This window comes from Canis lupus, chromosome 5 (genome assembly GCF_048164855.1).
Source record: "Canis lupus baileyi chromosome 5, mCanLup2.hap1, whole genome shotgun sequence".
In the NCBI taxonomy this organism is placed as follows: domain Eukaryota; kingdom Metazoa; phylum Chordata; class Mammalia; order Carnivora; family Canidae; genus Canis; species Canis lupus.
In genome coordinates, this window is record NC_132842.1 from 24,553,375 (window position 1) to 24,580,237 (window position 26,863).

Sequence of the window (26,863 nt, forward strand, 5' to 3'; positions counted from 1 at the left end):
AATTAAATACGTTGAAAATCTTTTTTCAAAATCTTGTGAAAGACTTTATGTAGGTTTGGTGGGAGAAAGCCATTGTGTGCCAGAAGCTACGAATACTCATGAATACTCAGGTTCTGAGGTGCCATATCTAAGAGACCACCTATCAGAGCAGTGTCCCTAGCAAGCCTCTTGTTTCAAAAGGCTGGAAGAAGCCAATGGCATTAGTGGCTTACCTGCCACAGCGGACTCTGTTAAAACTCGTACCAGGCATACTTCAGATTGCTCCATGTACTGAGGGGGAGAAGCTCTCTTGAACAGGGCAGATGTTGCTGTCCTGAAGCCTCCGGTAGGCCCTAGATTGAGCCAGCTGGCAAGTCACTGAAGACCAGCGTTGGCTGTCCAGGCTGAGCCCCAAGGCCCTCACAGGCTCTTGTGCTTGGTCACCACATTGGAGAAACAACTGCAGGATCAGAGTGCAGACCTTGGGCTGAGACAGCCAAGTGAGTGCTTTTCAAAGTGTGGTCTCCACACCAGCAGGATCAGCATCCCTGGGTAGCAGAAATGCAGCACCTCGGGCCACAATCTCGGGCTGAGCCCCGCAATCGGTATAGTTACCATCCCTTCAGGTGATTCCGATACCTCTTGAATTGGGAGAATCACCAGCCTAAATCTCTAATTAATCCCACTAAAGACTGGCCAAGTTGTAAAAAAATATCTCAGCAAGGATATCTCCTCAACTTTACTTCTTTGGAGGGAAGGGCAGCCCATGTGGTCTGAATATGGCTCCCAGCTCACTACCTGGTGGTCCACAAACTTTACAGGTAGCCTTCCGAGCTCTGTGTGATTTCCCTTATTCCAATTGGTTGGCTTACACACACACACACACACACACACACACACACAAGGCTTAGATTTAAGAAACACTTAGATTTTCATCTCAGTTTTGGCAAGCAACTGACCTCCCTGAGCTTCCTCCTCCGTAACATGGAGATTCAACACCTGCCCTATGGTGGTGTTACACGGTCCCGCGATAATGCGTGTGCTTAACACCAGAGATGCTATCACCACCACCAGTACCACCACCAGCACCAGCGCCAGCACCCTCACCTTTATCATCATCATCTCTCTCCCACCAAATCATATTTATGTCTTACTTCTTGGGACAGTGGCCTCCTTGGTTTTGCAGAAGGAAGTCTACTTTTTTCCCCCCTGGAGAATCACATTACTCGTCCTTAGTTAACACTTAAATTTTATTGCCATTCTTCCAAATAAGTGCAATATACCTGTACAAGCCCCTTCGCCTTGTTAGATTTTATTTACTTACTTATATAAATCTTAGGGTTCAGGCATCATTTCACGAATCGATACTCACATTAACCAAAACCTGAGAGATTCAGGTCCAGCTTTCTGCTCTCCAAGCATGCAAAGACAAAAAGAAAAATAGATGTCCCCAGGAGCGCAGAAATTGCTTCCACTGAAAACAGCGCCAGAGTGCTGACAGCCACTTTGCCATCATAATGTTCTGATTACTCTAAATCTGCTTAGTACAATCACACTCGGGCAGTCCTTGAAAAGATAAGAACTCAAAGTGGAAACACCACCTAAATGAGAAAGCCTAAATCCTGGAATACATCATGAATACCCAAACGGATTCAGCTATTGGCAACATCAGATAAAAACTAAGGACCCTGATGGAAAACAGTGTCATCCCTGTTGTTTGTCTTAAAGCAAACCTGGCTGAAAATAGGAGATTAAAAATGTTACTTTAACAAACATAAAAATAGACAAACAAACAAAAACCAGACTCTTCAATAGACTCTTAACTCTAGAGAACAAACAGATGGTCACCAGAGAGGAGGTGGCAGGGGGCAGAGCTTGAATGAAATAGGCACTGGGGATGAAGAGCACACTTGCCACAATGAGCCCTGAGTAACCTACAGAATTGCTGAATCACTATACTGTACACCTGAAACTAAGGTAACACTGTATGTTAACTCTCTTGGAATTAGCATTTTTAAAATGCTATTTTAACAATGTCAGGTATCAAACTACATGTTTGCCAGGATAATTTCTCTTACATATGTGCCAAAGAACGACCAACTCCTATAATTGGAGCCCTCATACTACAGAGTCACTGAGAAATCAGCTCCCTCTTTCCTCCTCTGGGCAGAACTGTAACTGTCCCTGTAGAAACTGCACTTTTTAAATTCTCCAGATAAAATACTATAGTCTCCTTCATTTGAATATTAGATAAGCTTCTCCAACAGAAGACTGGTCTTTTTGTTTTGTTTGAAGATTTTATCTGTTTATTCACGAGAGACACAGAGAAGTAGGCAGGGGGAGAAGCAGGCTCCCTGCGGGGTGCCCGATGCAGGATTCGATCCCAGGACCCTGGGATCATGACCTGAGCCAAAGGCAGACACTCAACCACTGAGCCACCCAGGCATCCCCAGAAGATTGTCTTTATGCAACCTCAATTTCATCTAGGACTTTTGGAGTTCAAAACATGCCCCCCGCCAAATTTGCCATTCTGACATATTGAGTATTTTGAGTTTAAAATGGCAAAAATGAGCAAAACATGCTGACTTTCCTTCTTTTTCTCAAAGGCAGAAGAGGAAATGCCCATGTGAAAGATCTCCTTCCTCTACCAAAAAAAAAAAAGGAACACTCTTATCAGCAAGGACAACAAGTTGAGACCAGGAGAATTCTGAAAAAGTGGACCTTGTTAAAATTATTCCTATTTACCTTTAACTCCCCCATGGAGTTGAGTCATTTATCCACAAGCCTGTCTTTGTGGCAGCCAGGGCAAAAGCAAGTTGGTTTCCCCATGTCTTTGAGTCTCTCTTCATCACAAAGGTTTCTGTACCACACAAAACTGGTGATCAGTGCATCGGTATGCTTTTTTCCCATTGATCCATCTTATATCAATTCAATTCAAGGGCCAGCCTAAAAGTTCCCCTAGGAGGGTAAAGAAGTCTGCCCCGTACACTTCTGTTTCCTCAAGTCCCACATCCTGCCCCTCCCCCAGCCCATGACAAATGGTGAACTGTGGTAGTTTAATTTCTCTGGGATAATCCTTACTCTAAAATAAGAGCTGGGCGGGGGGTGGGTAGGGGTGGGCAAATGTGAGAGCTCAGTCAGTTAGGAGTGTGACTCTTGGTTTTGGCTCAGGTCATGGTCTTGGGGTCATGGGATCGAGCCCTGCATCAGGCTCCATAGAGTCTTCAGATTCTCCCTCCCTCCCCATTTCTCCCCCAGCTCTTGTGAGAATATGTGTTCTTTCACTCATGTGTACACACTCTCTCTCTAAAATAAATAAAATCTACAAACTTTTTAAAAAATGAAGTAAGAGATGGATTATTATGTCCACATGTTATGATTCTAAATCTTCAAGGATTTTTTTAAAAAGTATAGTGTCCCCCCACCCCCCACCCCGAATGCTGGCCACTCAAATACAATCATAAATATATGTGAAATGATGCCAGTTGTCATACTTCTCCAGGTTAACTAATGCCAGTTGCTTCTGGCTCTCCTCCCAGAACGTAATTTCCAACCTTTGGCCATTCTTGTGGTTCCTCATGGAAACTTCTCGAAGTGCTCTCCTATTCTTAGGCTGGTTCCAGAACAGCGGGATGCAGTATCCCATGACTCTTGCTTTTTTTCTCTCTTTCTAATGTGGCTTCAATGATACATCACTTAGTTAGGATTTATGTACTATTTTTCAAATACAAAGTGGAATTTCAGTGGGTTAACAAACCTTGTTTGAACAGTAACGTTGCGCATACAAAGTGTATTTCCCACTGTCATCTGAAACAGAGTCTCAGAGGAGTTAATCTGTAGCTAACTCAATACTCTCAGAGTCACTAGCTTTGACACCAAGTCCTATGGCCCAGGAGACAAGCCACCAGTCCCAGCAGGTTCCAATCTCCCACTGAAGAGATACAGATTCAGAGAGAGAGAGAGAGACAAAGAGAGAAAGATTATATATCTCTATATTTAAGCATATATTTTAGTCTGACTACGTTGGTACAGCCTAGATTTCCAGTTCAAAGGCATCTGTTAATCAAATTGCTTTCAGATCATGTTGACAAGCAAACTGTAGCCTTCAGGAATATCTAGAGCAAACTGTAGCCTTCAGGAATATCTAGCCTTCAGGAGGCCTAGCTCATACAGCCAGGTTTGGATAACTAAATCTTTGGGATATTGGTCACTGGGGAATTCTGGCTCTGTCCAAAGACCCGATGAGGCCTCACAAGGCAATCTTTCCCTCCAAAGACTACATCAGGTCACTGAGTTCTCTGCTCAGGGGAAAATGCCCAAGGAGACACACAAGAAAGAAAGCTTAGAGTGCACACCTTTTTAAATGATTCCACCTAAGTAAGGGGGTTTTCAGGCACCTTCGAAACTGAAAGTCACTCCCTGAATTTCTGGGTTACATTGATGGGAAGGATGTGGACGGATACGGAAAACAGAACCCAGCCGCTGCCTTAAGGATTGTAAACAAGGACAAGAGAAGAGGCGGCCCAAGGTGATGGCAACAGCACCTTTGAGAGGGGAGAGAGGATTCTGGCCAGATGGTCAGGAAAGGCGTCATATTTGAACCTGGGAGATGGCCTTCAAGATGGCTAAGATTTGTCAGGGGCAGAGAGAGAAAGGGTAAGGGGATTATGGAACTGCCAAGACGAGGGCATGGAGATAGGCAATTGGGCACAGTCTATCGAGAGAGCAGACAAGAATTCTTCTTGTTTGCCCAGTGGCAAGAGAGGGACAAGTCATGCAAGACACAGCAGGAAACAGACAGACACCCAAATATGGAGGGTATCTGAATGCCAGATTAAATGGTTTGGCCACTGAAGAGCCATTCTTTAATTGAGAAAGAGAGTGAGATAACGAAACAGTGCTGTAAGACTGGTTGGCTTTCGTGACACACAGATCAGAAGAGGTAGAGAGTAAAGGCTGTCATGACCGTCCCGGTTTAAGGCAATGGGAGCCCAGCACAGGAAGGCAGAAGGAGGAAAAGAAAGGAAGAGAAAGACATCAGAGTGGGCTTATCAGCACAAGCCCAGGGGTAGAAACAGGAGAGCAGGTCTCCATCTCATCATGCTTCCCCAGGGCTGTTCCCTGTTCATGCTTGTCCCATCACTCTGGCTGTTTCTTCCCTCTTCCAAGGGGAGGATGTCCATGAACATGTGCATCCGCTGCTGCATCTTTCATCTGTCATCTCCTTCACTGCCTTCAACAACTCTAGAATTAGTGTCTTCTTCATGATTTCTTTTTTTTTTTTTTAAGATTTTATTTATTTATTCATGGGGGTTGAGGGGAGCAGAGACACAGGCAGAGGGAGAAGCAGGCTCCAGGCAGGGAGCCTGACGAGGGACTCGATCCCAGGACTCCAGGATCACACCCTGGGCGGCGCAGAACAACTAAACCACCCGGATTGCCCTTCTTTATGATTTCTATTGAACGTCTCATTTTGTTCATGTATTATTTCTGTGATTTCATTGAGTTTTCCATCTGTGTGCTCTTATACCTCTCTGAGTGTCCTAAAACAATTATTCAAAATTCCTTGATCAGTAATTCTTAGATCTCCATTTCTTTGGGGTTGGTTATTGGAAAATTATTATGTTTCTTTGGTGGTACCAGGTTTCCTTGATTTTTCACATCCTTCAAAGCCTTGCATTGCTGTGTGTCTTCTCATTCGAAGAGAGAGTCATTTTTTCTGGTTCTTACTGACTGGCTCCATAAAAGAGATACCTTCATCATCTGTCATTTTGGCTAGAGATTCTGGGATTTTCTCAGATTTTTTCTAGGAGGCACCACACTTCTTGTTCCTCTTGGGGGGGTGGTGGTAATTCCTATGATGGTATGCGTTCTCTCCACCCCACAGAGCCATGCTAGGTGCTGAGAGCCTCCCACTTATCTTCCCTAGGGCAGTGCTTTCAAACCCTCAGGTTTCCTTTCTGCACTTGCTCATGAGTCATCTACAAAGGCTCGCTCTCACCATGTGCAGAACCATGTGTTGGAGCCAGCCACGAGTGAGAAGGGCAGGAAGCCCTACCGCCCAGTATCAAGGTATTAGGTGGTGGGGTCTTTGGAGGGTGCTTACCCCCCAAAGGTAGAACCTTCATGAATGTGGGATTAGTGCCCTTATAAAGGAGACCCTCCCCCCCACCTCTGAGTCCCCTAGCCAGACTCCTGCCACATGAGGACACTGCAAAAGCATGTCATCCATGAACCAGGAAGTGGTACCTTGTTCTTGGATTTCCCAGCTTCCGGAACTATGAGAAAGAAGTTTCTGTTGTTTATAAGGTATCCAACCTCTGTTTTTCTGTTACAGCAGAGCCCAAATACTAATATAGGAAGCAGGAGTACTTAAACAATGTCATAATTAAGCAATCTAGAGTTTAAAGAACAGAGCACTGGTCAAATATAGGTCAACAGGGTCTACCATTTCAGAAAAATTGAAAGGAATCTATACATGGGCTGTGATGCTCGGCAACTCAAAATTATTGGTGATCTTTGAGGAAACAATCGCAGTGCCACGGTTGGGCAGAAACTAGGTCTTAAGAGGTTAGTGACTGAGCTGGTGAGTGAGGACGTACAGCAGTAGATGCAGAAACATTAAAGAAGTTTGGTAGTGAATGAAGGCCAGAGGAAGGAAGGAAGAAAGAAATGAAGGAAGGAAGGAGGGAGGGAGGGACAGAGGGAAGGGAAAACAAGATTCTGAAACCTTCAGTGATGAAAACCACTAACCTGTAAGTCAGAACTTCAGAAGATGAATCCTCCCACTCTATACTACCAATAATAATAAGTGTTTGGTCCATTTGGTCCATCTTAAAAATCCAAGCTATAATCATGACCTACCTCATGGGCCTATACATTCATCCTAATGAATATAATGCATCTCGGCAGTGCTAACTGTAATACACCACCATGATACACAACCTCTTCTTCATCTGTGTCTGTGCACACCAGTCCTGAATATGGGGGAAACTGCTCCATTTCCAGCATGCCCCCTCTCTCCTACACTGCGTGACGTGCCTATCACAGCACACCTCTACCAACTGTCGCCAACTATAACAAGCACTGTGGGTTTTTCTTTAAGGTTTTATGTATTTATTTGAGAGAGAGAGGGAGAATGCGTAGGGGTGGGGAGCAGAGGAAGAAGAACAAGCAGACTTCACAGTGAGTGTGGAGCCCAACACAGGACTCAATCCCAGGACCTTGAGATCATGACCTGAACTAAAGTCAGATTCTAAACCAACTGAGCCACCCAGGAGCACCTGAAGCACTGTGTTCTTATGTAGGCTGCAGGGTTGTAGCCTGATGGATTTCTGTGCTGGCCTCATTTCTCTCAGGCCTATGGGGTCATGGTAATTAATTCTGTCATCAGACATCCTATTGGAAGGAGAGAAAAATGCCCCATGCTGTGTACTGCCATTGGCTTGGCTCCTCTATTCCTGTGCATGCCCCAGCACATTCCCAAACACTCAGACTTAAGGACCCGCTTCCCTCATGTCTTACCTCCCTATGCTTGCAGAGCTCCATTGATCCTTCTACCTCACGTCCCAGGTGAAGTCTGTGTGGCCCCATGCCTTGGCCAGGACTTCCCCCAATCCTATGCCAGGTCATCTCCAGCCTCTACCCAACCGCTGCATGGCTCTGATCAGCCTTCATCCCTCCCACCACCTCAGGAGCCATCTTCATTTCCCCAGCATGCCCTCCCAGTCACCTCCTTCCATGAAAAACACTGCAGAGGCTACCTCACCTCTAGCCTCACCCTCAGGCATCTCCACGCTCTGACCTGGCTTCCCCACACTTGCTCCCATGCACCTTCTCCATCATTTCAGCGCCTCTTCCACACTCAGCCCACACATTGCATATGCCTCTGCCTATGTAAGCGTCCCAGCTGTTCCATCCACTGAGATCTCCCTTCCCCCTGCCTCCACCCCAGAAAAGCCTACCCTCCTTCAAGGTGACTACAATACTAACCAGGTGCCTCTTCAGCACCTCTCTGCCAAGCACCTGTGCCCCTTCTGCAGTGTGCTCGGGCCACCCGATGCACACCTGTCAGCTGTTCCAGGAAGGCTGCCTGTCTCAACACATCAGTTCCTTGAGATGTGGACTGCATTTCATTTGTTTGTGAAAAAGTGTGTCCAGGGATCAGTAAGGCTCAAGAAATGAAATCTAGGAATTCAGCTCAAATTAATGCCAATTTCTTTCCAGAAGGTGATTTTCTCATTGGAACTTTAGAGCCATGAATATAGTTTTTTTCTTTCATATTTAAAATGCTGGACAAAGTTGCAAACATGAGAGGCAAATCTCAACCAGAACTGTTTTAAACAGTAGGGGTATGTCATTGGTGTGCCATTCACACATTTCCCTCAGCCTGCATTTTAAAAGAGAGTATTATGTGTCCCATCTGAAAAGAACTGACAACAAAAGTAGAAATTCTATGCCAATTCTGATGGGGATTCACATATTATATTGAAACAGGGTTTTTTGTTGTTGTTGTTGTTGTTGTTTTTAGTGTCAGTTTCCATCTTTGAAAAGAATACAAATTTGTCACTCTCAAACATTTTGTTGAGATACGCATGGTTACGTTTTTCAAAGCGCCTGAAGATTCTATTCACTCAAAGAAATAAAGCACTTTGAATTTTTTTTTTTTTTTAGAGAGAAGGGAATACGTTATCATCTTCCTCAACCCTCTCTCATGTAAAACTGGTATCATTTTATTCAACAAAATGTACAAAGCACCTACTATGTCGCAGGGACTCTGGAAGGTACTAGAAGTATGTTTGGATCTCAGAGATCACCCCTGTCTTCAAGGAGCTTTCAATGCAGGGGGAAAGAAAGACACGGACATGGTTAATTACTCTATATTGTAGTGAGTGGGTACAAGGGAGAAGAATCCAGACATGACTGGATCTCACAGAAGGGGCAGCTAAGTCATTTTGCTTTCTGCAGGGAAGTTTCCTCTGTCAGAGCATCTCAAAGACAAATGTGCAAACAAATCACTTGGGCTTCTGGTTACACCACACATTCTAAGCACATTCTGATTCAGAGATGCTGCCCAGGGCGGGGGCCCAAGAGTCTGCGTCTCTAACAAGCTCTGGGCTGCAGATGGTGGTCCTGGACCACACTCTTGAGGAGCAAAGCACCAGACCAGCCCAGTGCTGAGGAGGAAGTGCATTCCAGCAGAAGAGGGGATGTGAAAACAGCCCAGCTGGAGGAGAGACCCCAGAGCAAACCACCCCTTTTCTCTCTATCTTAAAGAGGTAAATGAAGGGAGACAAGAATTTGGAAGCTAGGAAAGTATTTGCAATCCTGGAAGGGTGATCCGGCCTTCTTAAGTAGATCTGAGAGCTCTCTAACTCAGAGTAATTAGAAGACACATCTAAATAATTTAAAAGTCTGAGCTATAAAAAATTGCTAAAGGGAACAGAGTTATTTCAAGTACTTGTAGGCTCTTGAACCTACGGCCACCCAGGGTCACTGCCGTATCACTTTAGGTGAAAAGGTAATTACCAACGTTTAGCACACTGGTTTCAAGAACACACAACTATTTATTTCTCTAGGTAGGTTTCCTTTATAATAGAAAAGACAAATTTCAACCGGATCTGTATCCTGATAAACTAAATTCAAAATAACAAGATTTTATATACTAAATGTAGCATCTAACACCATCCAGAAAGAGACACAATGAAAAACATTCTATATGATATATTGATAGTATGGGTGAGGGCATCCAAAAAATTATGGTTTAAGCACACAGGTGAATGCAGGTCAGTATTGTAAAAGGAGATGAAAAACTGTCCACACTAAGAAAACTCCTCAGTACAGAGAATCCGGGAGTCTGAAATACGTTCTCTGCAAAGTCTCACTGCCATCTGGTCATCTGACTCAGCAACAACAGTGTGGAAATATCAGGCATATTTCTTGCTTAAGTAGTTTCTTCAGAACAGAATTTCCATTCAGAAGCTTGTGCTGTGCTGCTTGACATTATTGTATTTATAAAGGAAAAAACATTCATTCTAAATTGGTTTTTTAAGTAGGAATGTTATCTTTTTGGAAAAGTTATATTGACTGAATGTTAATAATAATGGACTTCATAATAACTTACTAACAATTGCCTCCAAAGCGCCTAAATGAGCTAAAGCACCGAAGCTTGCATAATAAAATACTGTTGTCACTTCATTAAATGACTATGTTTTGGAAAGTAAAAACCATTTGCTATATTCCCCCAGGAAATTATATCAATAAGCAACTTCGGTTTTTTTTTTTTTTTCAGCTTTACTATGGAATAAATGACAATCAGCAACTTACTCCTGAATACTTTTGGTAGGTCAGATCAAGGCGTATTAGCTTACTCTCCTATCCCTACAATCCTCTATGAGGTATTTAAAAATGAAGCACTCAAGAAAGAAAGGAAGAAAGAGAGAGAGAGAGAGAGAGAGAGAGAGGAAGACAGAGAAAGGCAAACAAGGAAGGAAGGAATGAACTCTGGTCCCAAGAACAAATTCATCAAAATTTCAACCACTGTATTGATATCATTCAAGAAAACCTGAGTAGCAGCAGGTGTAGGAGTCTCCAGGGGGTGGATCAGTGCCTTTGTCCTGGAGGCACCCTATCGGGATTAAACAAAGCATGAATGCAAGAACAACACCAGGCATTCCCAGCTAGGGAACGGGGTTTGGAATTGGGCAAATACAGTCCAGATCCACCAACTTAACCCAGGGAAACCTTCATTTCAAAGAAATAATTGCATTATCCCTTTGCTCTCCAGCTAGGAGACTCACAAGAAAGAACATCTCATGCTTAAGTGAAAACTTCTTCCTGTAGGTTTGCCTTTAGACCTAGAAAGGGTTACATACTGTTGTATAAAAATTTACCACTAATGAACAATTTTGCAGCTTCTGGAACAGGTACACTTACCCCCCAAACAGTACCTTTTGACTCAGATCTGCTCAGTAGCTTCCCCTGCCCTGCTCCACCTACACTGGGCTGCCCTCAGCTGACCCAGTGTCCCTCACACCCACTCTGGTGTCCAGGACACTGTGTGAGAAGGCAGCTCTCTCTCTCTGTTTCTAGAACATCCTGGAAAGGATCAAACAGAGCAAAGAAGGAATAGGAGCTGGGCTCAGGTGTTCAGCACGTCTCCCTGGCCTGTGGCCGGATGGGGACAGTGGAGAAGGTTTTCTGGATTACAACTGCACCCCACAGTAGCACTGTCCACATTTTCTGAATTCTTCCCCATCCTGCAGCTGGCTTCCTCATACTGCACTTCTGAGAGGTACTATCTTCATTCTGTGGACAAGAAACTGGCACAGAAGCCCAACGTCATCAAATATACCTGAAGTAAGGGCAAAGCAGTCCCATGTTTCATCTTTCACATGGGCCCTGAGCCCATTTATGGTGAATTCCAGAGAAGCAGAGGTAGTGTGGGGCAGGACACAACAGCAATCACAGCAGCCCACAGCACTGCTGCATCACCACAGAGGGGGAAGCGGAAAGAACGGCATATCTAATTGAAATCACCAGGAGACTTTCTGAAACCAGATTCAATATCCCATACTAGCATCAGGCCAGGCTGGTGGGACAGAGGCCTCAGTCTGTGCCAAATACACCGAGGGGCTTTTTTTTTTTTTTTTTTTTTTTTTTTAAGATTTTACTTATTTATCCATGAGAGACACAGAGAGAGAGAGAGAGGCAGAGGCACAGGCAGAGGGAGAAGCAGGCCCCAAGCAGGAAACCCGAGGTGGGACTCGATCCCGGGTCTCCAGGGTCATCCCCTGGACTGAAGGCGGCGCTAAACCGCTGAGCCACCCAGGTGTCCCCACCAAGGGGCTTTTAAAGATGAGGAAAGATAGACAGATAGATAGATAGATAGATAGATAGATAGATAGATAGATAGATAGATAGATAGATAGAAAATTAATTAATTAATTAATTAATTAATTAATTAATTAATTAATAAAAGGAAGAGCTACTTCTTTCATTCTCCTAAGAGATGCTCTCCAAGGGAGCCAGCAGGGTTATGTGGAGAGAGTTCTGAATTGGGAGGCCAGAAACCACCATTCTGAACACACACCTGCTCAAGTTAGTTTGGTGACCTTGGCCCAGTCACTTAACCTCACTGGGCCTGTCTCCTTACTTGGACATCAACAGAACTGGACCCAGATCTCTAGGCTCCTTTTCTGGTTCTAATGCCCTCTGACTAACAATAGCAGAAGTAGACCAGAACACAGACAAAGAGAAGAGCAGTTTTCATGCCTGTTTTCTGCAAGAAAAAACAGCAAAGCTGACAGAGTCTCAGCAACACTGCAGCTACACCAGGTATCCAGGCACCTCCTGCTGTTGGCGCTGTTTCCTCTGCCAGCAGGGCTTCCTTGGGCTCCATCAGGGCACCTTACAGACCTGTGTGATGTAACTTCTGGAAAGGCATCTACTCCCACCATCCTATCGCCACTATTCCCACTGTCTAGCAAGATGGCCCCTGTACCTGTGATAAGAATATAAACAGAAAGCATTTGGAGAGCCCATACCATGTGCCAGTCACTGTTCTAAGCGCCTTATGTGCATTGATTCTTCAATCTCTACAACAACTATGTGAGGAAAACTCTAATGTTATTCTCCTTTTCCCAACAATGGAGGCACAGAGCTGAAATAATCTGCCTGAGGTCACAGAGCTTCTAAGTTGTAGTTGGGTGAAAACTTAGATAGGCTTGTTCTCAGGCTTTCACCAATATTTTGTACTGCCCCTCTGATGACAGTACAAAATAGACAATTAGAGATTTATTCTTTCACCATTGATGAGCACCCCCCACATGCAGTGTTGCCTACATCAAGAATATATGGCCTTGTTTGGGGGCACCCGGGTGGCTCAGTCAGTTGGCCATTTGACTCTTGACTTTGGCTCAGGTCATGATCTTAGGGTTGTGGGATCAAGCCCTGCATCAAATCCCACAATAGGCTCTGTGCTTGGTGGGGAGTCTGCTTGAGATTCTCTCTTTCCTTCTCCCTCTATCCCTATCCCCACTTACACTGTCTGTCTCTTAAAAAAGCAACAAACAATTCATGGCCCTATCTTAAAGAGACAACATGGAGACACCAGATGGATCAAATCATAATGGGAAAGAAAGACAGATTTGGGTCTGATTTCCTGCTCTACCTGTTACTACTTACATAGCCTCTGGAAATTTCTCATAAGGAACCCATTCCTCATCTGTAAGATGTGCTACCTCATAGGATTACATTAAAATAGTTCTCGTGGAAGTCCCAGCTAGTTTCTAAGTTTGACAAACGGAGAATATCCATATTTAAAATTTTTATTTACTTTAGAGAGAGACAGGGAAAGTGGGAGGAGGAGCAGAGGGAGAGAGTCTCAAGCAGACTCCCCACTGAGCACAGAGCCAGACACAGCGCTCCATCTCACGACCTGAGATCATGACCTGAGCTGAAATCAAGAGTCAGTCGCTTAACCAACTGAGCCACCCAGGCACCCTGAGAATATCTGTATTTAAAATCTCAAAGGAGGGGCACCTGGGTGGTTCAGTTGGTTAAGCATCTGCCTTTGGTTCTGGTCATGATCCCAGGGTCCTGGGATGGAGCCCCATGTTGGGCTCCCTGCGCTCAGTGGGGAGTCTGCTTCTCCCTCTCACTCTGCCCCTCCCCCTGCTCATCTCTCTCTCTCTCTCCAACTCACACTCTCTCTCACTCTCTCTCTCTCTCAAATAAATCTAAAGAAAAAAAAATCTCAAAAGATAGGTATAAATTTCTCCAGACTTTTTTTTTCTTAAAGATTTCATTTATTTATTCATGAGAGTCAGAGAGAGAGAAGGCAGAGGGAGAAGCAGGCTCCATGCAGGGAGCCCGACATGGGACTCAATCCTGGGTCTCCAGGATCATGTCCTGGGCTAAACCACTGAGCCACCTGGGCTGCCCCAGACTTTTTTTTCCTTAAATATTTTATTTATTTATTCATGAGAGACCTAGAGAGAGAGAGGCAGAGACACAGGCAGAGGGAGAAGCAGGCTTCCTGCAAGGAGCCTGATGTAAGACTCAATCCCAGATCCCAGGATCATGCCCCAAGCCAAAGGCAGATGCTCAACCCCTGAGCCACCCAGGTGTCCCTAAACTGCTCTAGACTTCAGCGGACTAGGATGAGACAAAATCTGAATTCTGGTTTTAGAGTTCTCAGTGTCTTAATTTAATTAATTCACATCTATTTCAATTAATCTATTGACTACATTATCATCAATTGAAATCTATCGATATTTATGTCTTAGTACAAGCACTAAGATTCCTACCAGTTGTTTCTAGTTGTTTCATCCAAAGCACCAATGGTAGTTTCCTAACACTGGCTACCTTAAAACATGGAAGGCAGCCCCACAAGTGAGAAGCTCTCTGGCGCCTCCCCAGCTCCATCACCTGCTCAAATTATATACCGGGCACCTCAGGTTCTCCTTCCGTGAAATGGATGCAATAGTTTCCACTCTCACCTCTCCCACAGAGATATTCCCAACTTTTATCATATTACGATGAGAGTAGTAATGCCTCACATTATATCATCCCTAACACCCGAACATTTCAAAGTTTCAAAATGCTTTTCCTATGTCTTATTACCTTACTTAGGTACCTAGACAGCAGATGTGTAACAGTCTCGGTATTTTACTAAATTTACTATTATTTATTAAATATTTGCTAAATTCAGCAAAAATAATTTTCTGCTCTTCAGTAGAAATAAAAACACTGAAATGTATTTAAAGTGTGAGTATATGCGTATATGCACATGTATGAATATATATATTATATATGTATATATATGCACAGAGAGACACACATGCACGCATTTAGCACATTAGTTCTGCAGCCTTCAGGAACAACGAAGACAGCCCATCTATCATACCATAGTACTTGTTCACAATTACCCTTGCATATGTTCTGGATTCCCCATTGATACCTACCACATGTCTGAATCCTATAGTCAACACTATTTTTAAAGTATTTCTAAAAGAAAATGCACATGGCCAAAAATGGGATACTGAATCCCATTTATCAAATCCCATGCAACTACTGTTTTAGACATGATTTCTTTAGTTACATACTTCCTAAAGACTTCAGACCAGTCACCTAAGACCTCAGTTTCAAGCTTGACTTCAAGAAGTCAGTCCAGCAACTTTAAAATGGTGACGGTTTAAGCCACTCAAGTGATAGCCTTGCACTTCAGGTACGTAAAGTAAAATTTACTCACCAAGTCATGCATAGTTTAACTAGATGATCAATCATAAATAAAACTTCACTAAAATCATTTCTCTGTCCATATAAATATGCCAAAACCATGCAGAGAACAGAATTTACAAAGCATAAAGTTTAACAGAAAAGTAACAGCAAACCATTGGTGTATATTTATTTCTTTTTCTGTCTTTGCCATCCTCCTCTATCTCAGGACTCCCGTACTTAATTGTTCCTGCTGTGTGATCCTCCACTATTAAGCTATTCTGACTTTTTAGGAATATTAGGTTGCAAAATCTATATATGTTTCTGTTGGAACCATATAAGTGAAATTTGTATAAATCATTAGCTAAGTCAATTCACAAAAGAAGGGGGGAAAACATTTGCCAAGATATATTATTAGAGGAATTTAAACCACCAAGCAGCCCACGCAAGGTTGACTCCCCCCAGCACCAGATTAGGTGGCAGGGAAGCAGTGCGTGGAAACGAGCCTGCCAGTAACTGACACTGCCTCTAAAGTGTGATAAAACACATTGTTTCTTCAACTACTCTAAATATCTGTGGAGTCATATATATAGTATAAAAGGTGGTAAGAACAGCCAGACTGGATTTAAGTCTGCTCTGTTGCCATAGGAAAATCACCTTCCCCTCAAACCTGCCTCCTCTTCTAGAATCCCTGTGTGGGCTGATGCACCTGTCACGCTCTGGGTCACAGAGCCAGAGAGGGCTGTAAATCAGCACAGATTCTTTGCTTACCCTGGTCCCTCTTCCCTTCAGTACCCAAGCTCAGGGCTTCTAACCTCCTTCTATCTCTTGAATCTCCCACCCAGCCCTGGCCTCCATCCTTACAGTCATGTCTTTGGTTCAGGAAGCAGACCTCACTGGCAGAGGCAGGAGGGACAGAGGGTCAATATTGATGCCATAGGGTCTCAGAGAGAGAGAACAATCAAGGGGTGATCTTCAAGGGAGAGAGGCAGGGAGAGGTAGAGGCTGAATCGTCTGTTCAGGAATCATCTGTTCCTTTTGGGGGGGGCCTAAACTATGATATGGGGTGTTGGGGCAGGGAGGTATACACTAGGCAGCAAGATCACAAAGCAAGGGGCTTGTTCACAAAGGAGTTTGGATTCCATCATGCAGGTGACTTTGTGGAATTAACATCAGACATGCATTTAAGCTCTCATTTCATGGTGCAAAGGGAGCAAGCACTGAGGAAAGAAGACCGGTCAGTCCATATAACCCACACTAAAGGTAGTATTTGGGAAGCAGAAACCATAGGCAGGGAGAGGCTCCAGAGGTTCATGGTCACTGAACAGATAGACCAACACGCCTGCTCAGGCTGGTTTGAACATCCCTGTTTTCTAGTAAGGGATCCCACCAATCCTATCTGCGTCCATCCTTTGAGTTCTGTAAGCAATAACCAAGAAATTGATAATACAATAAAATATACTGATAATAAAACCACTATAACAATAAGAATACAGTGATTCTGGATCTCAAATCAAATAAAAAATGTTCCTGGATTATCTGTTATGGACAAAGTACCAGAGGAAGGCCACTAGGAAGTACAAAATGTAGCTTCTCTGGCTGTACAGTTGTGTTGACATCAGACCATTTTTATTACTTACGTACACACATGATGCTAAGATGAAATGAAACAATGACTACCAAAGGGTGGTCTGACCAAAGCTGAGTGTGCTATCTCCCTGGCAGGGACGGGCGCCTCGCTCAGGAGGCAGACCCACAGGACTCTCAGAAATAGAGAAGCCTGGGCCTAGAGCAAAAGAAGGGGAAGCACACAGAATCAGGCAAGACTGAGGTCAGGTCTCTGGCAAGGCCATAGGGAAGAGAGTCTGCTCTTTCACAGAGCCTGGTTTGACCGGATCCCCCACTGGGTTGTATCCACATCCCAGCAGGCATGGGGTCATTCAGCAGACACACCCACACAGCCTGCTCCAAGCTTGGCACAATTGTGTCTTCAATTACACAACAACAACAGCGACCAAACCACAAACCACCTCCCTCAACTTTGGTTTTCATTGAATATGTTTTTTTCCTACCTCAAGGAAATTTCACTAAGGGTTTTCCAGGGTCCTCAAGGGTTCTAGGATCATAAAAGATATACCTCCTTCTCTACGGGCTCATCGCATGGCCTTTGCCATTACTTCCCACACTTGCTGCCTGTGTCCTTAATTCCAAAATTACACTTCCAAAGAAAAGGTCTCTGTGTTAGAATATAATCTTCTAAACAGATCAGTTAGATCCTTAAAAAGCTATCCTGGTGCCTGAGAAACGCAAGTATCAGCTTTACTAGCTTAGCCATTTTCAGTAGCTGGAAAAGTGATTTTGTTCACCCCAAATCGATGAATTTCTATTGAAGCGTATGTTTCTCTAACACACACAATAAACTGGCATTTGGCAGTGATTTAAACAAGTGAACGGGGCCAGCCTGCCATGAGAACAAAGCTGCAGGAACAGAAGCGAGCCAGATCTAAATGAGTTAATCTATGGGGAAACCTTTCTCTGAAGGCTATTGCTTAATACAAAACCAGCTGTCCTTGCCTTTGGGTGCTCAAGATGCCTTCCCTCTAGTTAGTCTGCACTGAGAGAAATGGGTCTGGCCTAAAAAAAACAGAGAACCAAGCTACTGCAAGGAGCACCCAGGCCCTTAGAGTCCTGCTGGTACCTGGTTAAGTGCCCTTTCTCTCTGGAAGGCCCAGCCTCCCCATGCTTCCTGCAGCCCATCCTGACCCTGGCCACAGGGAATCCTGGGCTTTGATATTTGCCACCCTTCACAGCCCTGATCCCCCTTCTGACAGCATACCTGTCACCAAGTCATGCTAACTTGACCAACCTGGACCCCAGGCTCTTCCAACCACCAATGACCACTACTACCCCTACTTGGTCGTTCCTACGCATCTCAAACTCAGCCAGCAGCTGAGGCCTGCTCCCCACTAATGGGATGATGGGCTCCTGTCAATTCCCCTTGTTTACAATGAAATCCAACTCAAATATGGACCATATTTGAGTTCCCTCCTCTAAGTGAAACCGCTCACCTAAAGGAAGCATCATCTGGCATGTTTGTGTGTGGACATCTTTCCATGCTGCTGGCCACAGAAGAGCACTTTCATTGCTGGGCGGTGAGACTTGAAGGCAAGGGCCCTAAGCTGCTCTTCTCAACACTGAGTCGGCTGCGTGTCCGCATCCCTAGGTGGGGAGCAGGGGAAGTGCCCATCATAATCTCCAACACAGTGGGACTAGGATGGAGTCTGTGCATCTGATGTTCCAAAAAGCATCCCTAGTGATTTTAATGTGGGTGGAGCACCACTGATTCAGAGAGAAAATGACAGACGGTCAGCCGAGACTCTCCAGTGTACCCAGATGGAGGACATCCACTTTAAAGGCCTTTCCTACTGAGATCCCTGCCCTCTGCCCACCGCCTCCACCACCCCCCCCCCCCCCGGCCCACATCCACTGCAAGATAATCACTGTAGCCTACAAAGCATGCATTGGAACAACATCTTGAACCCCGGGACCTTGCTTCATTCAGATGGTGCCTCTGCATCCCAGCTGAGCCTCAGTCTCCCCCCTCTTAGGAAAAGGGATCCTCTAGATACATTTGTTTTCCTTCTCCTTCTTTCTTCATCTCTCATTTAAATGCAGCCTGGTTAAATGCTTGCCTTTCTGCTTCTCTAAAAATGCCTTATGTGTTGCCTTGAAATTTGATTTGGGTAGTGCCTGCCCTCTAAGTAAATAACAGCACAAAAACTAGAAGCTCTATAATGCGATCAGGGGATGTAACACTGATGACATGATATTCCATAAGGCACGAAACACTCCATTCTGCTGCAGAGACTCACATGGAACCATAGAGGACCTGCCCCCTGAACGCCAAAGTAAGACCAGCAGCTCTCTACGACATGACAACTGTCCACTCTGATGCTTGTCGCTTGTTATTCCCTCTGAGCCTGGCTTAATATCTACTTATCAAGTAGAAAATTCACTTTAGATCTATTTTCAGAGCAAGTATGAAGACAGTCTTAAGGATAAATTAGCTACATTCCTTCAGTTCAATGAAAGACATAAATCTCTCACCCCACAATAAGCTCTGCACATGGGACGACAAGCCATCCTCTGACGGGCCTGCTTGGATGAAAAATGACACTGAAATACACAAATGACTAGTATATGGCACAATCTGGAACAAAGCAGATCTCTTTGGGACCCCGTCTACAATGATTTAGCTATGGAAAGTGCCAAGAGGTGTTTTGTTCTATGTTGTTTCAGAAAGCTTGAACATACAGCAAGCCCAGATCATGACTATGTTCCAGACCTAGCTGGTCAACTGGCCATCCCTACCTGGCCATCCCAAGACGCTCAAACTCAGTGTGCCTAAATCAGAACTCACCACCTGCCCTCCAGGGCTTGCATTTCTGATCTCAGTTAAGGGAAGTGCTATCCACCCCAGTCAGCCAGTCAGAAACCTGATAGTTACCCTAGAACCCTATCTCCTCTCCACCTTCTCCCCACCCCTCCCATATCCCTAAGTCCTGGACATTCCAGGCTCATAGCTCCTGTTTCAATGTGTTGCTTTCCAGACTCCTCTGACTGTCCCCCAACTGCTCCCCTACACGGAGTCTTGCCCCCTCCAGTCCATCCTATGCTCCACCATAATAATCTTTTTTTTTTTTTTTTTAAGATTTTATTTATTGGGATCCCTTGGTGGTGCAGCGGTTTGGCACCTGCCTTTGGCCCAGGGCGCGATCCTGGAGACCCGGGATCGAGTCCCACGTCGGGCTCCAGGTGCATGGAGCTTGCTTCTCCCTCTGCCTGTGTCTCTGCCTTTCTCTCTCTATGTGACTATCATAAATAAATAAAAAAAAATTTAAAAAAAGAAATATTTAAGATAAAAAAAATTTTTATTTATTTATTCATGAGAGACACAGAGAGAGGCAGAGACACAGGCAGAGGGAGAAGCTCCGTGCAGGAAACCCAACGCAGAACTCGATCCTGGGTCTCCAGAATCAGGCCCTGGGCCAAGGGCAGGCGCTAAACCGCTGTGCCACCCAGGGATCCCCCCACCATAATAATCTTAACAAAACAATCCTGATCACGTCGTTCTTCCATTAAAATCCTTCAGTGGCTACACCCACTGTCTACGGAATGATGTTCAAAGTCCAAAGCAGGGTATGTGATCCAATCTCCAATCCAACCTCTCCAAACTCAGGCCTCCGTGTGTCACCTCGAACCCTCTGCCCCAGTCACATGAGCCACGTGCAGTTCCCAGCACACCAACCTGCCTTCCATCCTCTTACCTCTGTGGGGGCGGCTCCCTTCTGGTTGGAATATCCCTGTCTTTCTGCCGCCCTCCCAAGCAAAATACACTCCTTGTCTGGACCCACCTCCTCCATGAAACCTTTGCTCACACCGCTCCCCAAAAGAAGAGCTGGGCAGCCCACACCTTGAGCCCCTGGTCAGTCTCCTGTCATGGCATCTACATCATTATCACCCTTATTTTTAACACAACAATAAGCTCCTGGAAGGCAAGAACTGCATCTCTTATCTTTCCAACCTCGGTGCCTAGCAGTGCCACCTGACGCACAGGAGTTTCATAAATATTGGTTATTACACTGAATGTTTATCGCTGGATTGTTGCGATGGTGGCATTCCAACAGTTCCAAAACTGCTTTCTTTACCACTCACACACTTTGCTTTCAGCTGCTTATGACGTGGGCCCGTCTCTTATTCCCCCTTGGAAGTCATTTGCAGGGAACCAAAAATAAATAAATAAATCAGCACAGGAGATTTATCACCTTCTTATCCCTTGAGAAATTATTTCTTTGTTCTTTATTCCTGAAATAAGGGTCACACATCAAGGCCCTTCAACAGCAGATGGTGAGAAATGACCAAATGAGTTATTCCAAATTCCGGCCCTCCCTCCAGTTCAAAGCCCTCTCCCTGGAAGTGATTATTGACTCAGGCACAGGGTTGAGACACTAATTAAAGCAGAATGAGCACGGCCTAAAGCGAGACTGGCTTAGGAAATCTCTATCTGTGACCCCTGCCCATGCAGATACAGAATAACTCTGAGAATAAAAACAGACTTCCCTGGCTTTGTGGCTTCTTCTAAGCCTACGAGGGAGTCATCTAAATATAAAGGTGCCATTCCCAATTCAGCAGTGGGCAGCCCCTGTGCCCAAACAAGGTAAAAGCTCTGGAAGGTTCTAGGCGCACCCAGAATTCCAACTGAAATGTCAAGTACCTGCAACGTGGCTGCCATACCCTGCAAAACACCCTCTTCCCCAAGGGCTGACTTCATATTGGAAAATGAGCAATTTAAATAAATGTTTCATTAACCTAGTGTTTTCCTGCTTGATGCTAATGTACTTAAGAGTAATTTGTTTGCCCAATTTCTTTTCCATAGGATCATTTCATACAATCCTCCCCAGGACAATCTGAAACTCTTTGGGTCCCTAGTACACAATCCAGAGAACCTAGAAACCAACCAAACAACCAAACAAATAAGTGAAAACCCTTCCGCTAAAAAGCTGTCGAGACCTATTTGTTCCGGAACACCGATCACATATAATGCAGAACAGGACAGACCATCCTGACCACTTTGGTGGCCTTGGGTTTGTACCAATGGCAACACAGCATCCTTCAGCAGCCACCGCTGGTCCCAGAGAGACAAGAGGGAGACGCTGATTATTCAGAAAGAATGTGAGCATGTAACATTTTGTTTTGAGCCCCTAGAAGGCCTGTTTCCACACTGCTTTGCTTATCTGTACACAGATTCCTGCTGTGTGCTGACTCCAAACCCCCAAAATTTCAAGGATATTTCTAATATCCTTTATTAATAGAAGCTCTTAAGAATCTCATAGCATAAGGCTCAGATACACTCTCCCAACATGCAAAAGCAGATACCGCTTAAGAGTTTCTTCCTCCAAATCTGTGAGACGTGGAGAAATGGCTTGATTGTGATGATGTGGGGAACAGGCTAGACAGCACACCAATAAGACATCATCTTTTGGGTGGATCCAGCCACATCAGAATGGTTGTGTGTGTGCCATTATGCTAGAGGCCAGATTTTGGTCTGGGGAACAAAATTAAGACCCAACGAAGAAGGGAAGCACATGAACAGTGGAACTCGGTGGAACTTGCTGGGTGCCAGGTGCCATGTGTGTGGCAGGAAGTAGAAGACCCATTAAAGAGTGTGACTCCGGTGGCGTTGGCACTCCAGGCTCTGCCACATGCAAGCCACGAGGCATTGGACAAGTGACTTTATTTTGAGCTTCATCCGCTTCTTGTAAAATAAAGACAACAACAAGGAAACAGAAATAGTACTAACAGCAGGGCCGGACGACACCAGCTATCCTGTTGAAAATGCTCTAGAGACACTTGTTAAGCACCACCTCCCTTACTCCCGAGGACCCCTGTGAGGGAGAGATTATTAACTCCAGCTCATGGAGAAGGCCCTGAGTTGAGTGACCAGCCCAAGGTCACCGAGCTACAATGAGTTCAAAGCCAAGTCTCCCTGACCGCTGTGTTCTTTGGAAATAGTAACTCCAACAACTGCCACCAAGGTTGTGAGATTTTAAATATACAAATATGTATATATGCAAAATGCTCTGAATGCATCCGAAGAACATCAGTTAGGTAACAGCACCCACCCCCTCCAGCATTCGGATTGGCCTCTTTGACCTCCAGGCGCCCAGCTCCTGGCAATCTCTCCTTCCCCTGGATGGAGACCCAAACATCAGAAGGTGGTGGGACAGGTGGGGGGGGGCGGGGAGGGCCATCCCCCGGGGGCACTTACTTTCTCAGAACCGCTATCTCGTTCTCTATGCTGCTCTCCTTGCCCTTCAGCGCCTTCTTCGGAATGCACTTGACAGCAAAGAGTCTTCCACTTGCCTTCTCTTCGGCTAAGACCACTTCAGAAAACGCCCCGCTGTGAACAAAGAGGGAGAAAAAGAGGCGGCTTAGATTCAGGAATTAGGGGTTCCCCAGTGGCTCCTCCAATCCCATTACCAAGGTTTAAGGAAAAATAACAATAATCGCCAGCATTACTATTACGTTTTTAGCCAACATCACTCCCCATTGGACTTCTTTATGCAAACAAGTACACACACACAAGGATGCCCTCATGCAAGGGGACACATGGATATCGCCCTGGGTTTGGCCGGCTCCCAGTGCCACCTGCCACCCTACAGACCAATGCAGTGGCAGTTATTTTGGAGCAAACAGAATGGTTCCTAAAAAGAAAGTACCTGTCCATCTCCGTTGCCAGTACCCCACCCCAAGTAAATGAGAAAGTGATGCTAAAATTTCTAGATTCCTCACAGGCCCCTCCACTCCAAGGAAATTTCGGAGCATGCAGCAAACATTAATTAATTCTCACAGATACGTAAGAATGTGATTGAAGTGTGAGTTGGTGCGACACGTGGTATTGACACGGGGTTAATTAATTGGTAGGGACACGCAAGTTTTCAATAAGTTGTCTTTTCAAACAAACAAAATCATGATGCCTTGATTTGGGGAGACTTTTCTGCCTGAAAATGTAAACTGAACTCTGCAAAGGCAGAGCCACAAACTGAAAGTATGACCAGGACATTTGGAGTCAGAGAGTTCATTTTTCCAGAGAAGACCACTGTGGTCAGTGAGCCCCAGAGCCAGCCCCTCAGGAACCACCATGTCCCCCAGTCCTGTCACCTCCTCTCTCTGCCAGCAGGCAGTGCCTGGGTGCCACACTCGGGCTGGGGGTGCAGAACTCCCCTAAGGACTGAGACAGAAGTAGGCTTCTCCATTGCCCACTCGGGGCCCCAGTAACTTGAGCTCTGTGTATGCAGGCCAAGGAAAAGCCACGGTCCACTGAGTCATTCCCTGTCTCTAGACTTCAAGGAGCAGCAATTCTTTCCTCAGAGAGACACCACACGTGACTTCTACCCAGTTATAATTAGAGACAAACCCTCCTGCATCAAAAGAAACCACTAGAAGGACCAAGGTCGTTCCAATCCCAGGGCCTCCGGGCTCTTTTCTTCAACATCAAAAAGATGCTTAAGCAAGGAAAATGTACTTTTGTCTCCCTCTCCTTATCCATCTGACAAGGGTACACATCTATCACAGACCAAAGAACATATAAATATACATATATTCTTCAAAATCTCTTCCAGTGAGAGGAGTTCACTCTACTTAGTGCAATTAACCATGAATCTTCAGACAGCGTTCCTTCTGGAACATAAACTCGAGAGAAGAAGTTCAGCTACCTCCATGTCTGTATCTAATTATATAAAACCCGAGGGGCAGAAAACAGACATTCCACCAAAGAACCAAATGGAAACTACTGGAACAAAGATCTTCTGCCCAAGTCCACAAATCACGGTCGAGCAGGATTTTCCCTCACAGTATCACATGCCTCACATAGACAGTAATATTCTAGAACCAACCAGAATGACGATTATGAACTATAAATACAAAAAGAAAACCCACAATAGATTTATCACAGAGGGATAAATAGACTCAGACATTCCCAGGGACACTTGATCACCACCAACAGATTTCGCCCAAGGAAACCAATTCTTGACAACTTGAAGGAATCCCCCCAAACCCAGCTGTCTCTCCTCCTCACCTCTATCTCTGGGATGGACTGACATGGAATCACTTCACGGGAAAGGGTCTGAGATGGACAAAATCAGGGATACCTGTGCATATGCTCCCTTTCGCTCCCCTCCAGGAGGTAGAAGAAGAGTATAAGAATAAGAGATGAGAAAAATCAGGGAGGAAAGACCAGGATTCTAGCCCCATGGGTGATTTTATGCCAGGGATTCCATGCATTTGTTTCCAGCGTCCCTATTTGCCACCTGAGTCCCTGACGCTAATGACACCACAGTGGTTTCTCTTCTAAGTCTGTTGGGTTTACTATCCCCATTTTCCAGAAGGAAGCTCTTTAGCAGCAGTAACCAAGCTGCCAGAGTTTGGGCTGGGACCTGCTAGACCTCTCAGCTGCCCCCTGCCCCCTCCACACCCACCATGCTCCTTCCTCTCCAGAATCTGCATGGAGAGTAACAGACTATGGTCAATGCAGAAGAGGTACTCTGCTTAGTGGTAGCTATCAAGAGCTTATGGGAGAAAACGCCCCTTTATCCTGTGGATCATTCCCTGCCTGGAAAACAGAGTGGGAAGTGAAGCTTCTGTGTGAATTGACCCCTGGACCCACAACAGAAGAAGGAGGGGACTTGGTTCTCCATGGGAGCCAGGGCTGGTGGGCTGCTGCAGGGAGCAGAGGTCAAGGTGAGTAGTGCTGCTGGATCAAGGGCTCTCTGCCTTTGTCCCTGACTTCATGAGGGATGGACTATCTGCAACCCTGGGTGAGGACAGGGTGGTGGGACATAAATACATAAGGGGCTTCAGAAGAGGCTGGGGCTTGACCCCAAGTTACCTATGAAAGGACACAAGGCAGGCCCCCAATGGCCAAGCACGCCCGCCATGCCTCCAGGAGTTTCCATCCACAGTTCCCCAGCAAAGTCACCCAGCCAAGGCTACACAGTCCCATCCTCTCAGGCTGAAACTCAGTCTGCAATCCCATTCCTGAGCAAGCTACCAAAAGAATCGACAGCAGAGACGGGAACAGATATCTGTGCACCCATGCTCGTGGCCGCATTATTCACAACAGCAGCCAAGGGGTGGAAACGGCCCAGATATGCATTAGTGGATGGATGGATAAACAAGATGCGGTCTACCCACACAATGGACTCTTATTCAGCCATAAAAAAGGATGGAATTCTAGTACCTGCTGCAACATGGATGAACCCTGAAGACATGATACTGTTTAGGCCAGAATCAAAAGGACAAATACTGTATGATCCCACTTATACAAAGGACCCTGAGTAGTCAAATTCATACGCAGAAAGAGAGACGGCGGCTGCCGGATTTGGGGGAGCAGAGAATGGAGAGTCCGTGTTTAAGGGAGACAGGGTTTCCCTTTGGGAAGATAAAAAACATCTGAGATGGATGGTGGTGATGGTATATAACAGTGCAAATTGACTTAACGCCACTACGCTTCACTCTTAAAAAATGGTTAGAGTGACACATTTTACTTTATGTATGTTTTACTGTAAGAAAGAATTAAAAGTCATCCTGGTTCTATCCATGGCAATCACCTGGGGATGGATGTGCAGAAAAAATTCAACAACCCTTTTCTCTCACTACCTTCCTAAAGGAGAAAGAAATAAAAAACAGCAGGGGCTGTGTTCCCCTTGACACTCCCAGAGCGCCTGGCACATGTCAACGAGTCCCATGCTCACAGCAACCTCAAGAAGTGTACAGGGCGGGATGTCTGGGTGGCTCAGCAGTTGAGCATCTGCCTTTGGCTCAGGATGTGATCCTGGGGTCCCGGGATCGAGTCCCACATCGGGCTCCCCTGCATGGAGCCTGCTTCTCCCTCTGCCTGTGTCTCTGCCTCTCTCCTGTGTCTCTCATGAATAAATAAATAAAATCTTTAAAAAAAAAAAAGAAAAAAGAAGTGTACAGGGCGTGACTGCCACCTCCACTCTGCAGATGAAAAAACTGAGGTCCCAGTCGCACAGGCAGGAAGTTCAGAAAAGAAAATTTAGGTTTCCCAACCCGTCCGATGTCCTTTTCCATACACTATGCTGGG

General features: G+C 45.3%; 1 protein-coding gene across 2 annotated transcripts in view; it reads right to left on the reverse strand.

Moving 5' to 3' along the window:
* Positions 1–26,863, reverse strand: part of CAMK1D (calcium/calmodulin dependent protein kinase ID) — a 432,276-nt gene that overhangs the window by 254,596 nt on the left and 150,817 nt on the right. For both annotated transcript variants that reach the window (XM_072825818.1, XM_072825817.1), the window contains exon 2: positions 23,027–23,158. In XM_072825818.1, coding sequence (XP_072681919.1) covers positions 23,027–23,158 — 132 coding nt within the window. The remainder of the gene's footprint in view (positions 1–23,026; positions 23,159–26,863) is intronic.